Source organism: Phoxinus phoxinus, assembly GCF_949152265.1.
Source record: "Phoxinus phoxinus genome assembly, chromosome: 5".
NCBI classification, from domain to species: Eukaryota; Metazoa; Chordata; class Actinopteri; order Cypriniformes; family Leuciscidae; genus Phoxinus; species Phoxinus phoxinus.
In genome coordinates this window covers 15019505-15034750 of record NC_136880.1, presented here as the reverse complement: position 1 = coordinate 15034750, position 15246 = coordinate 15019505, and the positions used below count along the sequence as shown (strand labels likewise).

Genomic DNA, 15246 nt, shown 5'->3' with positions numbered 1-15246 from the left:
CATAAAGGTAATAAAAACATCATCAAAGTAGTCCATGTGACATCAGTGGGTTAGTTAGAAGTTTTTGAAGCATCGAAAATACTTTTTGGTCCAAAAATAACACAAAATAAGACTTTATTCAGCATTGTATTCTCTCCCGGGTCTGTTGTGAATCCTTCACAGTTACGCTGATGGCGTAAGACGCTGATGACGTGTATTTCTGGTGCGCCCGAGCTTCATTTATAGACTGAGGGAAACGCACGCTGTAAAAGTGTCTCATCCGCGACATGCACATTTACGCACCATTAAAAAAATGATATCCACGCAAACAATGTAGAATAGCTTGAATATAGCGTGCGTCTCCCTCAGACTTTAAACGAAGCTCGGGCGCACCAGATAACACGTCATCAGCGTCTTACGTCAGCTGCGTCACTGCGGAGATTGACGGATATCTTAAACTGTGTTCTGCGGATATCTTAAACTGTGTTCTGCGGATATCTTAAACTGTGTTCTGCGGATATCTTAAACTGTGTTCCGAAGATGAACGGAGGTCTTACGGGCTTAGAACGACATGAGGGTGAGTCATTAATGACATTATTTTCATTTTTGGGTGAACTAACCCTTTAAGGCAATTTTAAAGGAGATAAATGCAAACTTGAATGAATAGATTTATTGTCTCATAATATTTTGACAGTATTCTATCCTGAGGTGAGTAGAAAGCTTTTCACGAAAGTCCACCAATAACTTTATCTAATAGATTCATATTTTATGAATTTTGTAAATTCTTTGTAAAAACATGTTCATGTTCACAAAGTCATGTTCTATTGGACCTGTATTTCACCTTTGACTAGGTTTGAGAATGTTCCCAAGAGGTGCTTCCTTGTAACATTCATTCTCAGATAAACTGTACAGACTAGTTAACATGCTGATGTCAGAGATGTGCTTATTGGATTAGTGACCAAGCAATACTGCGCCCGTGTATTACATTTTTCCCCCATAAAATGATAAAACTTTGCTTATTTCCAGGTTATACATTAAATTCTGAATCCCACATTTTCTATATGGTCTCAGACCTCACTATACACAAACATACTGAGCTCCACATAGAGGAGATCAATGCCTTTGTCCTCAGACAATAGCGCTGCTGCGAAATGTCATGACTCTTTTTATATCTTCTTATGACCTTTTTTCCTTTAATGATATGGCAACAGATTTGAGAAAAGAAGGTGAAGGGAGAGACACATGTGTATTGAGCATCTGCACTAATTCTTCGAATTAGTCAGTGAGTATTCTGAAGGAAAGTTCTGTGAAATAAGAGGGTCCAGTGATCTCGAGGTAGCTGAATAATCCTAAACTTGACCACCACCTCCACCTGGTCGGGGTCTGCCGTGGGGCTTGTTCCTTAGTTCATGCCAGAATCTCACCAGTGGCTCACGGCTCCTCCAGATCATTGCATTACCATATGCAATGTACCACCTGAAGAAGGGGAGACAAGGAAATGAAAAGGTAAAAGGTGAGAGAGAACCTAACAACGTCCAAATGCTTAATAGTGCAACTATTTCTCTTATATTGAAACAGTAAGCTTGGGTGAGGCTCCTCCTTTTTTTAGTCCATAGAACATTTGATTTAATACAAATAACTGTAAAGAAACATGGGTCATATCGCTATACAACTACTATTCAATTTGCAGAAAGAGAAAGCTGAAAATTATCAGAAGAGCAAAAACAAAAAGACTGATTAGATGGAGATGAATGACATGTATAGCAGCATGCGGTAAGGAACATTCTTCTGTTTATGATATATCATGCAGCTAGACCTATAATAACGGCAAGACATTTCCTAGTAAAGCCTATTGACGTCATATCAGGGAGATAAGTCAGTAAATTTGAGTAAAATCACAGGCTTCGGTTATCCCGTGCATGGGCGCCGTATAGGGGGGAAAAGTTAGGACGATTCCAAGGGCCCCTGACTGACAGGGGCCCCAACAAATACGTAAAAAGTAATTTAATTTTTTTTATTATATTATACACTATATAAACCATCATCATTGAGTATATTTCAAATAATAATAAAATTAATGATGTCTTTGATTGTACTTATTTTGGCAATAAAAGTTAAATATCCCCATTGACCAAAAAGTAAACATCCACCCCCCTTTATCTGCATGAAATGGTTTGGTCCTGCCTTAGCGCGCACACTCATCAGTAGCCGCGTTTCTATTACAGATTTGCTCTCTTTATTAGAAAATTATTTTCTCTCTTTCGTTGTTTTGAAAACCAGATTTTCTTTTACTATGCAACTTTGTGGTTTCTGATGTTTCTGGCAACTAAACACCGTCATCCGTGTTTCAATTACCCTTTAAATTGCGCAAATTGAAATGAGGTGGTTTTTCAGGCAATATTGAAAAATAAATATTTCGCAAAACTGCAATGGAAACGTTTTTTGCGCATTTACACTCACATGATGTAGATGGTGGGGTGTGTTCAGACAGAATACGAGACGAGTTGTTTATTAAATTCATAAGACAAAAGAATTACAGGAATAGTGGTGTATTTCAATTTATTTTTAGAGGCTTGCACACACACACACACACACACACACACACACACACACACACACACACACACACACACACACACACACACACACACACACACACACACACACACACACACACACACACACACACACACTGTTTTGTAGCACTATAATAACCATGATGTGGAAATTCCGTTTTACACGTCAACTTTATTTTGTTGTTGGCATATATGTGCAGTTAAGTAAAAAATCTGATGTTTTTATTCTTTTGAGATGATGATGTTCATTTATTTTTATTAAAAAGTTAATACATATTTAGGTTTTTAATTATTATTATCTTTTTAATCTGTCATTAATTTTACAATAAAAATACATTGAGACTGTAAAGGATTGCTTTAAGGACATTTTTATGGTGGCTTTTAATCTTGCATCAAATAATTAATTGCATACTGTATGCAGACTTGCATTTACAAATCACCAGCTACTAAACTTTTTACAGTTTTACAAACTTGTATTTGTGGCCTCTGATTGAAAAATGTGTTTGTGCTATATTTATTTAAAATAAATATCAATTGCTTTAGATGTTATGTAAAGCATCTGATGGGACAGGTACGTCCTAGAGATCTGGTGACAACAGCTGTGCAGGGGGGGCCCAATGTTATTTTTTTGTCACGGGGCCCAAAATTCCTGGCGGCACCCCTGATCCCGTGTGAATGCGCAACACGAAATTCAGATGTTTGGGGGTCATTTCTAAATCACACGTGGTCCTCAGATAGTACTAATCCCGTGCGAATAGGGCTTAAGAGTGATATTGATTGAATATTTATGTCGGCCTTAAAAAATGACTTAATTTCAACTTAAAAGTTGGTATTTTGCATTTATATATACATAAAAAAAGCAGTGAGCCTCCATTATATCTTTGCTCTGACCCTTGACTATCGATCTAGAAATTTAATTTCCTCATGTTGATTGCCTACTTACAAAAAAACTAGGGGAAAATGGTCCAACGACTGAGCAAGATAGGCAATTTGGCGGCCATTTTGATATGCAAATTAGAAGGTAAAAAACTCACAATTTCGCTTGGGTACCAGTTTTTTTGGATTCAGCACCCTTGAAATATGTAAAGTAGGCCGGTTCCCGACTTGTACCCATAAATGCTCCTCACTTTCACTTTTTGGGTACATCCCATCTAGACTAATGGGTCTTCAACGTTTTTGGCCGTTTAAAATGAGCAGAGTCGTGATTTGCGAACCACAGCTCTATATAGATGACCTCAAAGCTGACACACATGGGGCACTTTCATACACTGCAGCACCAGGCGCGACGCAAGTGTTTCTTGCTAGTTTCAGCGCGACGCAGTTATCATTTTCTCGTCCTGCGTGCGTTGTTTAAATAGCAAATGCATTTGCACCCATTTGTGCGCCCATGGGCGGCTGGTCAGAAAACGAGGTGTGTTCAGGCGCATTGTTGGCACGTTGCTATTTTGAGGAAACAGAAATAGACTGAGCCATTGACCAACTGAAACCTGGTCTCTAAAGTCAATAGTGTATTTATTTATTTAAAGGGTGCATTAGTAATATGCTCCTATGGCGGGTCTACAACACGCGTACACTCTGCTTATTTCACACACAGGGACACACAGCAGCACACAAACATGCCAAATGTTAAAAATAAAAGGATAACAATGTAAAAGATTATCATAGGATACATAAAGATATGGTTGAATCCGGCTTGTCCCATAGATGATCTGCTTGCACGCTTTAAAGGGTTAGTTCATACGTTTTTGCGCACAAAAAGTATTCTCGTCGCTTGATAATTAGAGATGGGAATTGATAAGGATTTAACGATTCAGATTCCATTATCAATATTGCTTATCGATCCGATTCCTTATCGATTCTCATTGGGTGAGGGAATAAGTACAAATTTGTTTGTTTGTATTAACTCGCTTTAATATCTGATCAGAAGACACAGCACAGAGCACATATACACAAATTATGTGTAGCAACCTCAGAACAAGGTGAGCTACTTCTCAAAGTGAGTGTGTGTGTGAGTGAGCATGTGTGCGTTTGTGTGTGAGTGAGCGCGAGAGAGTGCGTGTGTGAGTGTGTATGTGCGCGCACGTGTGTGAGTGAGCATGTGTGCGTTAGTGTGAGTGAGTGAGTGAGTGAGCGTGAGAGAGTGTGTGTGCGCAAGTGTGTGTGTGAGTGAGTGAGCGCGAGTGTGTGTGTGTGTGCAGAGAGTGTGTATGTATGTATGTGTGCGAGTGAATGTGTGTGAGACGGCACGAGATGGCTGGTCGGAAAGCAACGTGGCGTCCCGTTAAAGGCCTCATTATACTTCTGCGTCGAACTTCTGCCTCTGCCATGTTTGACGCGTTCTGAATCAAAACAACGCAGCGCGTGTGTGACGTCATGACACATTTGCAACGAGCGGAACCGATAAGCAGAATTGTTAAGCAGGCATGCTAACGGTTCCAAGGAATTGATTCACTGGGCACCGGTTCTGAAGAAGAATCGGTTCTCGGTTCCCATCCCTATTGATAATCTTATGGTTGAGCCACTGTAGTCACTTGGACTATTTTAAACATTGTCTTTACTGATTTTCTGGGCCGGCATTTTCAATTACATAGAAGCCTATGGAGGAGTGAGACAGCTCTCAGTTTAATAAAAAATATCTTAACTTGTGTTCCGCACCCATTATTCATTACGAGAATAGGGACAACCCTTTTAGACCATGCGCCGGGCGCGCCGACCATTTTTCCCGTCGTTAAACTAGCAACAGTGGATTCTAAGCTGTTGTAAATGACTCTACAAACATACACCTGTGACCCAGCCGCGGCTCGTCTGCATGGGCAGAACCGTTTAATAAAAGCAGTAAGCCCCATGAAGCCGTGATTTACAGTGCATTTAGAACAGGGGCTTTTTGGGGCTTCCGCTCCGTGCCGTGCCTAACAACACCCCTTAGCTGATCTAGATTTACTGTAAATCATGATTTCTTGGGGCTTATTGCTTAATTTTGATTTCATGAGGTCTTTAATTCAATTCAGGAAGAAAAAAAAACGATAACATCTAAAGAAAAATGAGTAGATACCTATTCTTTACACCCCCTATAGATGCACTGTTGTGAAATAATGAACCTGTTAAAATCAGTTGTGTGGAGAACAGTGAAGCACTCACACTCCAAACAGAGCTCCGCCAAGATGGGCCGCATGATCAAAAAACCTCAAGCGCAAAAGGAGACCAGCTGTATCCAAAGCAACAAGAGCTTTCAAAGCCTAGAACATATGAAACAACATTATTGACATCTCACTCCGCAAACACAAAAGAACAAGATTCACCTTACACCTCACTTACATTTCCTACAGTGAAGCTGACCATAGGAAGCAAGACGATGCCCATCTTAGCTTCAGGAATCTTGGTGCAGACTGCTGCCAGAACCGTCAGGACGGCCCCTGACTGCAGGACACAAATCAATACTCTTAAACAGGGCTTTATAGCACTCAAACACCGGCAGTGTTTAACACTAACTGTTACGACAACTTTAGAAGAGTTATAACAACTGAACTGACAAAAAGTTTCCCCACAAGTTTTTTGAATGATCAATATGTGGGGAAACTTTTTTTTTTTTTGCTTTCCTTAATAACGTATAAGAATTTGTAAATATAGTCAGGCTATGAAGTGTTGCTGGGCTTGCAATCCCTTCAATAACTATATAAAAAAAAGAGAGATAAATATATATATACAATTTATATCACAATGAAATATCACTGTATATATACAATTTATATCACAATGAAATATCACTGTATATATACAATTTATATCACAATGAAATATCACTGTATATATACAATTTATATCACAAAGAAATCATTTTAAGTTAACGTGTTAATCCTTCGGCCAGCGAATTTAAAAAAAGTGTAATTTCACATCCCCCAGAATATATTGTTGTAGGAATATCTGAAAATGCAATACATCAAAAGAAAGAACAGAACCTCTGAATAAAAAAATAAAAATAAAAAAGTTGTATTCTAGCTTAATGCATTCTTTTTGATCAGTAATTTAATGTGGGTACGTTTCATAAGAAGTTTCATTTATAAAAAAACACATTTTGACCAAAAATCAAGAAAAATCTCGTTTTTGTCAAAGACTACGTCTGGATAGGATTCAGAACAATGATCAAAATATAAATGGAGTAGATCGAGTCCAAAGCTTCACAGTCCTATACTGCAGCTCGTCCTGGGTTGACTTTTCATTCGGTAATGTTAGGCAGTTTTGATTTATATGCTGTTTAATGTTGATGATCGCATTATTTTACATATTCATCTGCTTACGGTACATATGCTATAGTTTGTTTATGCTTCAGTTTGTTTATGCTTCTTTTTCACCCCCATGTTTTGATCTAGAGTTTCTGTACTCATTCAGAAGATGTGTAATAGCGCCCCCCCTAACGTATAACGGTGAAAACACGGAAAGCCAGAACATTCCGTAAATAGCGGGGAAGCGTTGCATCATAAATGACGGAAAATTCCATCAATAACGGGGAAAGAGTTCACTTTTACAGCTCTTAAATATTTTGTTACATTTTTTTTTCCTCTGACACCCCCCCCCCCAGTTTGGAAACAGACATTTACATTTGTACATTTATTGACCAATATGCATTCAAAATATTCATTTATAATTGTCTTTTAAGTTGGATTTAAAACGTAATACTCGTCGATGCAGGAAACTCACCGCTCCTAGCGAAGGGCCCAGACGACCAGTAGTTGTCTTAAACACGTAACTGACAAATGTCGAGATTACACCTTAAGAAAATACATTCATCAAATTAGACCAGAACTGTATGTACTAAAATACAGACACATAATATTTTGTTTGTGTTTATTAAACAATTAGTGCTACCTCCAGACAGATAAAGGGCCAAAAACTCCTCTCTCCCAAGCATAGAGACAATGCTAGTAGAGAAGGTCCATAGCACATACATGTTGGCCAACATGTGAATGATGGAGTAATGGCTGAAAGAAGAGAGAACCATGGGAAGGCAACGTGTCTCTGAAATAAAAGAAAGCAGACTGAAGGTACATCAGGTACACACAAACCAATGGTATCTGTCAAAATAAATACACTTAAAGCAATAGTTGACCCCAGAGTTAAAACGTTGTCATTATTTCCTCACCCTCATGTCTTTCCAAACTTGTATGACTTTTTTCTGTGTTGTATAACACAGTTTTGTATTTGCCCATACAATGAAAGGCAGTGGGATCCAGAAGAACATTGGAACCCAGAGACTTTCATTGTACAGACAAAATAAGTAACACTGAGATATTTTTCTAAAGTATCTTCTTTTGTGTTCTGCAGAAGAAAGAAAGTCATACAGGTGGGCGAGTAAATACTGAATTTTCATTCTGGGTGAACTATCACTTTAAGAAATTTCTCAGTGAACCACATTGAGCGACTCTCAGCACTCACTTACTGGAGGCGGGGTTAGATGTGAAGTACTTGACCATAGAGCGTTGCATTGAAGGGATTCTCCAACAACACAGAACCAGAGTGTTTAGAGCTATGATACCTAAAAAACAAGATGATAATGGGGTGTGAACTAAACGGCAGAAAGCAGACTATAGTTTGGACCTACAGAAGAGGGCTTTTCACACTTGAAATATTTAACCCCGGGTCATCGTAAACCCTGGTTAAACACTGCAGTGCTTCACTGTCTTTTTTGTTTATTTAAGGATAATGCAGAATAACACAGCTGATGCTCTACATACAGGCTTCTAGCCAAATGCTAAATTTAAGCCCCAATCCCTAGTTAGGCTTTTAAAAAAACTAAACAATAATAACAAGCTGAGACTGTGTACAACCAATGTTTAGAAACCTGCCGTTTTTTAAGGTTTCTTTGAAAAATGCTCCACTTTGTTCACATTTTCAGTTCAACTGGCAAACTGATCCAAAGCAGTGTACCTTTAACTGACAATGTGGATTGTGTAAACGTAGTTTTTCTCTTCGGTACTATCCAATTCTGATCTGTTGCACCTCTTACTACTCTGGATATTAATTCAAGAGCAAGATTGTTTATACTTGTACATTTAAAAAACATTTGAATGAGAGACAATTGTATAAAAAAATTTTCTGTGAAAGATTACAATGATTCCACCAAATAGATTTCTTGTCCAAAATGTATAGTGTTTGTTTATAAGAAGATCTGACAGGTTTAATAGTCAATTGAGCAGACAGTCACACAATAAGATAAATGTGAGAAGACCACTGCATGCATGTATAACTGTCCCCAGGAACTAGGGACTTTGGAGTGGGACTCGGTGTGTTTCGACCGCAGGAACCAGGTACTTCTAAATTAAAGCGTTAGTTCGCCCATTTAAGACATGAAGTTGTATGCAATCCTTACCAGCACTATAGTGCATACACACTGACCCACTCTGTGGTCATCTCCCTGGTCAGAGTTCTGGCCGCTGGAAGTTTTTCAAGAAAGTAGTCCTGCTTAGTTTCCGGAGCCACAAAACTGTGCGTTTTTAAGTGAAAAAATTATTTGCGTTTCAAAGCTTGATTAATTTACATCACAAGAAACACTCCAGACAAAATTCATACCTCAGTTTTAATCGGCACTATTTTCTTTCCATTTCTATCAATCCGCGCTGCTGTCGACGTCAACAGTGCGCACGTTCTGATCAGCTGTCGCTATGAGACAGCTTTGGCTGGTTGCCATCAGCTACTCTGCGGGAGCTAAAATATCCAGAATCAAGGATTTTCGTGTGCGCAGTGCTCACTTCAGCGAAGACTATTACATCCCCAACCAAGGAGGAAAAAGAAAAAAAACAATTTTAAAGAGTTTTGCTGTACCAGCACGGGTAAGCTCTATTTACTAACTTTATGATCCCATGTCTAAACTGTACGGTAAACAAGCTGATGTTTAGACTCCAGTGGAAATCACGTGAAAAGAAGTCTAATATAAAAACAGTATATAGGGATATAGGTACAATTTGCTGAGAAAACTATTTGATTGAACACACACACAATTGAGTTCATAAAGGTATCCCTTTGGAGTTGAAAATTACTTTCATCATCATCTGTTCCGTCTGACATTGTGCTAAAATCTGAAGTTTCGTAGTCAGACATGTTGTCAGCGAGTCGCGCAGTGGAACGTGCGCACTGTTGACGTTGACAGCAGCGCGGATTGATAGAAATGGAAAGAAAATAGTGGCGATTAAAACTGAGGTATGAATTTTGTCTGGCGTATTATTTGTGATGTAAATTAATCAAGCTTTGAAACGCAAAAAAAAAAATTCACGTAAAAACGCACAGTTTTGTGGCCCCGGAAACTAACCAGGACTACTTTCTTAAAAAACTTCCAGCGGCCAGAACTCTGACCAGGGAGGTGAACACAGAGTGGGTCCGTGTGTATGCACTATAGTGCTGGTAAGGATTGCATACAACTTCATGTCTTAAATTGGCGAACTAACCCTTTAAGTTCCGGGTAGAAATTTCCCCCTCAGAAAGTCCCTGCTCGCGAGGTAGTACTTTTTCAAAGTTCGGGAACTTTCAGGGGTGGGACTTGGGTGCTGAACATGCGGATTAATTGAGTTATTTTGATTGGTTGACTCCGCACAGCATTTTATTTCAACCACCATTTTTGGTGGACCACCTATGACGAGGTTCAGGCTTTATTAAGCTTATATGCGGAGGACGAAATCCAGCGAGAACTGGAAAGGCGCACACAGTCCTACATCAGCAGACTAATTTGCCTAAACTTCACGGTACTTTAGACCGCGGTGGAAACGCAGACAGCAACAGATCTGGGGGGAAAAAAGTTCCTGGGACAAATTGTTACGGGTAATTTCGGTGGAAATGCGGTTTTAGCCGCTTTTGGGGATATATATATATATATTAGGGCCGAGACTCGATTAAAAAAATTAATCTAATTAATTAGAGGCTTTGTAATTAATTAATCGAAATTAATCGCATTTTAATTGCATATAAATATTTGACCTGAGAACAGTGAGAAGTAATTTTTTTCACATGGATTTTTAGTACACCATTGAATAATGACTGAATACATAAGCTTAAGCAACAAAATATTGTTTATTTTTGTTCAAGCAAGTCCAGCAGACCAGTGCTATTTTTGCCATTAAGTGTAGCAATAGTCGTTCCGAATTCCTTGTTGCATAGCTTGCACACAACCATGCTCTTATCGACGCTTCCATCCGTTTTTTATAACAAAATGTCCCATCCACGGGGCCAACCAAAGCGGTCTCGTCAGCTTCTTTGTTCATGTTCACTGTGGTTTGTTGTTGTCTGAAGTTATCGTTTAGTTAGAACTGTCTATGGAAGTTGTGAACGCTAGTTGGTGCTCCAGTATAATCGGTCCGCCTAAACTCATCCAGCGAGAAACGTTCCGCGGTGCAAAAATAAGTGCGATTAAAATGCGTAAAAAATGTTTAACGCATTATTTTTTGTGTAATTAATTAATCTTAATTAACGCGTTAAAGTCACGGCTCTAATATATATATATATATATATATATATGTGTGTGTGTATACACGGTCTAATCATAAAACAATTCAAGTTTGTTCTGATAGTTCTACACAGCCTGTTTACATGCACATCAAATTTTAATAGAGAATCTAAAATAACCTAGATATTTAAAATCATTAACTGTCTTTATTGCCTTTTGATTAAACTTAATTATAAAACCATTCACATTGCTTATAATTTCCGCAGGGTCAACAATTAATCCTGGGTATTCATGTGCTGCCACTGCATACATCCCTAAACCCTGGGTTAACGTCCTTGTTTGCATGTTTGCAGTGTCGGTGGCACGCGATATGTTCACATAACGGCTCTAGCATTGCGAATCTATCAAGTTTTTTATTAAAAGGATTAGTTCACTTCAGAATTAAAATTAGCTGATAATTTACTCACCCCCACGTCATCCAAGATGTTCATCAATTTCTTTCTTCAGTCGAAAAGAAATTACGTTTTTTTAAGGAAAACATTCCAGGAATTCTCCATATAGTGGACTTTGCCGTTTCAGTGCAGCTTCAACGGAATCCACACGATCCCAGCCGAGGAATAAGGGTCTTATCTAGCGAAACGATCTGTCATTTATAAAAAAAAAAATGTATGTACTTTTTAACCACAAATGCTCGTCTTGCACTAAATGTGATGCGCCAATAATTACGTAATCCTGTTGAAAGGTCACGCGTAACATAGGCGGAAGTACTGACCTATTGTTTACAAAGCGAACGTGCAAAGACTAAAAGTTTTTGTCCCTTCCCTACATTTAACACGTCAGACGATACCTTTTCAACATGATGACGTAATGCGCGAAGTCATGGAAGTGCAAAACGAGCATTTGTGGTTAAAAAGTATATTTTATTTTAATTTTAGAAAATTACCAATCGTTTTACTAGATAAGACCCTTGGCTGGGATCGTGCAGTAGAAACTGCGAATTTGGACCTTTAACCCGTTGGTTCCTGACCGTTGAGGTCCAATATATGGAGAAAAATCCTGGAATGTTTTCCTTAAAATAAACATAATTTATTTTTGACTGAAGAAAGAAAGACATGAACATCTCGGATGACGTGTGGGTGTAGTAAATGATCATGACATTTTAATTCTGAAGTGCACTAATCCTTTAAATAGACTTTTCGGACTATAAAACTAAGAATGAAATGGTATCTTTGTACACTCCAGTTGCATTTTCCATCACTATTTAAAATTTTACAATTGAAAAAGTTTCTGTGACTGTCCAAAGCATCTAGTCGTAACATTCTAACATCGCTTCTAACATTGTTTCACACTGTGGAGAAAAAACCTGGAATGTTTTCCTTAAAAAAACCTTCACTTCTTTTCGACTGAAGAAAGTGCATTGCACTCCGGAGCAGGGTTTCATAACACTGGGTAAAAAGCAGTGCAAATCCCACTTTTTAAAGTGTGAAACGTTCCTCAACTCTGGGTTAAAAGCAGTGTTAAGAACAACGATAACCCAGGGTTAAGCGCACTGTAAAAAAAGGCCCTAATCATATTTTTCTATGTAGAACCGACCTGTGACCGTCTTTTGTCCTTCACTGAGCCCACTCCACCAATCATCGACCACAGACAGGATCAGAATCACCTGCTTCTGGAAGTGTGACAGCTGATTCCACCAGTTATGCCAGTATGTTGTGGTATGACCCTGCACAGAATGCAACCGCAGTGTGATGAACACGACTGGCAATTTTTTCTGGTCTTCTAAAATTGTTCTACACTGATACCTCTACGAGTTTATCCCGCTTCTCCTCTTTGGCCTCCTCCATGGCCATTTGCACTCGTGACTTTGCCGATTCATACTGCAAGATGGCAGCCGTGCAGAAGGAGCAGCCTGTAAACTGAAATGGTGTTAGAATAGCCTCTACAGAAACCAACAAATCAACATTTGACAAGCTGAATAAAGATCAATAATATGTTTTCAAGATGGCTCTCATCTCCATAATTTTCATGACTCCTCCAGTCAATACATGATACATTGGATCTCTGTAAAATGGCTTCTAAAGAAATCCATAGAATACTGGACATATTATCATTTGTAAGCCATATATTCATTTGATTTAGTAGCATGCAAATGTCTCCAACGAGACCCTTAACAGACAGACTAACCGAATCACACGCGTGTTTTAACTTACACAAGTAGCGAATTAAAAATGATTTTACTAATTTCCATGACTTTTGCAAACCTGTAAGTCACAATTTGAAAGGTAATAATCACATTTCCAGGTTTCCCATGACCGTGGTGGTAAGAAGAAAGACCTACCCCCACAGTGAACACCAGGGGCCTAAAGAGACTAGGTGGTGTTCTGGGTGGCAGTGGCATTGGAGGCACCGGTTCTCCTGGCAGGGGTGGCACAGCATGCTTTTGACCCGCAGTCTCCTCTTCCAGACCTCTTTTTGTCTCGGATTGTCTCTGAGCTTTCTTGAAGCCACATCTTTGCTGAGGATGGATGGTTAATCTACCAAGCAGATTTTATGTTATTAGCACCTTTCCCATGTTCTACCATATAGTTTTCCTGTAACATTCATTCATTGGAGCAATTTGACCTTTAGGTTGCTATCTGTGAGAACAGTATCAAAAACGCTCAGTGGAGCAAAACATATAGGCTATACATATACACAACCACGAGAAACAATGAGACAACTTAAAGCACGTTTAAAAACTACTACAAAACGATCATCTCAACATTGGAGGAGACTGAAAAGTACTTCATTAGTAGCACAGCGTGACAGCTAACGCTACATGTAAGACACTGGTAGTAAAGTTACCTGGAGCTTCTTGGAGACAGGAATTGTGCATATAGCGAGTTTATTTTGGCCCATTTCATAAAGCAACCCCTCCATGCCATGTCCCTGGGTTGCAGAACGCACTGCTGGGTCGACTCGAGACAATGTTTTGTAATACTTGTTGTTTTCACAACGTCAAGAACCACGTGGTACAACAACGCGTGTGCCTTACACAAACTTAATGTACAAAGATCCAAACCGAATGTGTTTGATAAAATCATAACATTAGTATAATCAATAGATTGAATTGCAGCCCGTTCACAATTTGATACAACCCGAAATTAATATTACAAAACAAATGTTCAAGGACGCTATAGCTGCGTCATGTCTGCGCAGAACATCAGCAGTGAAGCCCCATCGCCCCGCCCCTAATCTCCTTTTTCAACAGCATCACTCTGGATTAGATGTAATATTTTTTTAATAACATAAAGTTTTACTAACAGCCAAATTAGTAATTGGATGAGTTATTTTTGTCTTTCAACTTCAACTTATTTAGTTGAACATTTATTTATTAACTAGCTAAATATGCAAATGTATAGCCTAATAATATTAAGTATTATTATTATTATAAACACAGTCGATCAAAGGTTCAAAAGGAAACTGATTCTGTTCACTAAGGTAGAAAACGTGTTTTGTTTCCTATTGTTTCTTATTTTTTATATTCCTACTTTTTTTTTTTTTTTTTTTTTTTTTTTACTTTGATGGCAAAAGATAGGCTACAGCGTGAGAGAAAATGTAGGCTATTATGAAAAACTGTATTATATGATCCTTAAGAATTCACCAATGTACAAATTTCAGAACACTTTATTATTATAACTACATTTCTCCAGAAACTCAGCCTTGTTCTTTTGAGAAGAAAACAATGACTAGCCAAACACTGGATTACGCATACAAGTGAAGAAAAGACTCTTGGCCCTTTAGGCAGTTAAAAAGCCACATCTGACACTGTAAATAAGAAGAAAACAAGAAGAAAAAGGTATGGACAAATAAATATTGTAAAGATTAGACGTTTTGAAATTAATTCTATGGGAAGTGCCACAGACAAGAGTTGAAACTTCACCTGAACATCATCATAAACAGACTGCTTTAACATCATGCTCATTTCTGCATATTAAGGATCTTTGATGAACAGAGATTTTCTTTTTCTTTTTAAAAAGGGTTACACTTTATTTTAAGGTGTCCATGTTACAGTGTGATTAGCCTATACCTTTATGAATGAGTAATAATGGGGTTAGGATTGTTTTGGTTTAGGGTTGAATAATTAATGCATAATTTATTTAGGCTACTAGGCTAATGGGCGACAGTAATTGCATGTAACATCATAACATGTTTACAAGGACACTGTAAAATACAGTTACCAAAAAAAAAAAAAACTGCTGAATTGTCCATTTCTATATCAAT

At 38.3% G+C, this 15246-nt stretch overlaps 1 protein-coding gene across 1 annotated transcript; it reads right to left on the bottom strand.

Moving 5' to 3' along the window:
* Window positions 1–587: 587 nt before the first annotated feature.
* parla (presenilin associated, rhomboid-like a) lies at window positions 588–14234 on the bottom strand. Its single transcript, XM_079614278.1, has 10 exons — window positions 13828–14234; window positions 13322–13517; window positions 12786–12899; window positions 12577–12706; window positions 7990–8085; window positions 7419–7568; window positions 7251–7321; window positions 5871–5972; window positions 5694–5791; window positions 588–1455 (listed from the first exon to the last, which is right to left on the bottom strand). The coding sequence occupies exons 1-10, from the start codon at window positions 14064–14066 to the stop codon at window positions 1329–1331; spliced, it is 1323 nt and encodes a 440-aa protein (XP_079470404.1). The 5' UTR covers window positions 14067–14234; the 3' UTR covers window positions 588–1328.
* Window positions 14235–15246: the final 1012 nt, after the last annotated feature.

Excerpts from the sequence above, each read along its gene's own strand:
- parla (XM_079614278.1), bottom strand. The coding sequence starts at position 14,066 with ATGATTTTATCAAACACATTCGGTTTGGATCTTTGTACATTAAGTTTG. Across the intron at positions 12,900-13,321 it reads CCCTGGTGTTCACTGTGGGG|TTTACAGGCTGCTCCTTCTG; the intron begins GTAGGTCTTTCT and ends ACACCATTTCAG. Across the intron at positions 5,792-5,870 it reads TCAGCTTCACTGTAGGAAAT|GCTTTGAAAGCTCTTGTTGC; the intron begins GTAAGTGAGGTG and ends CATATGTTCTAG.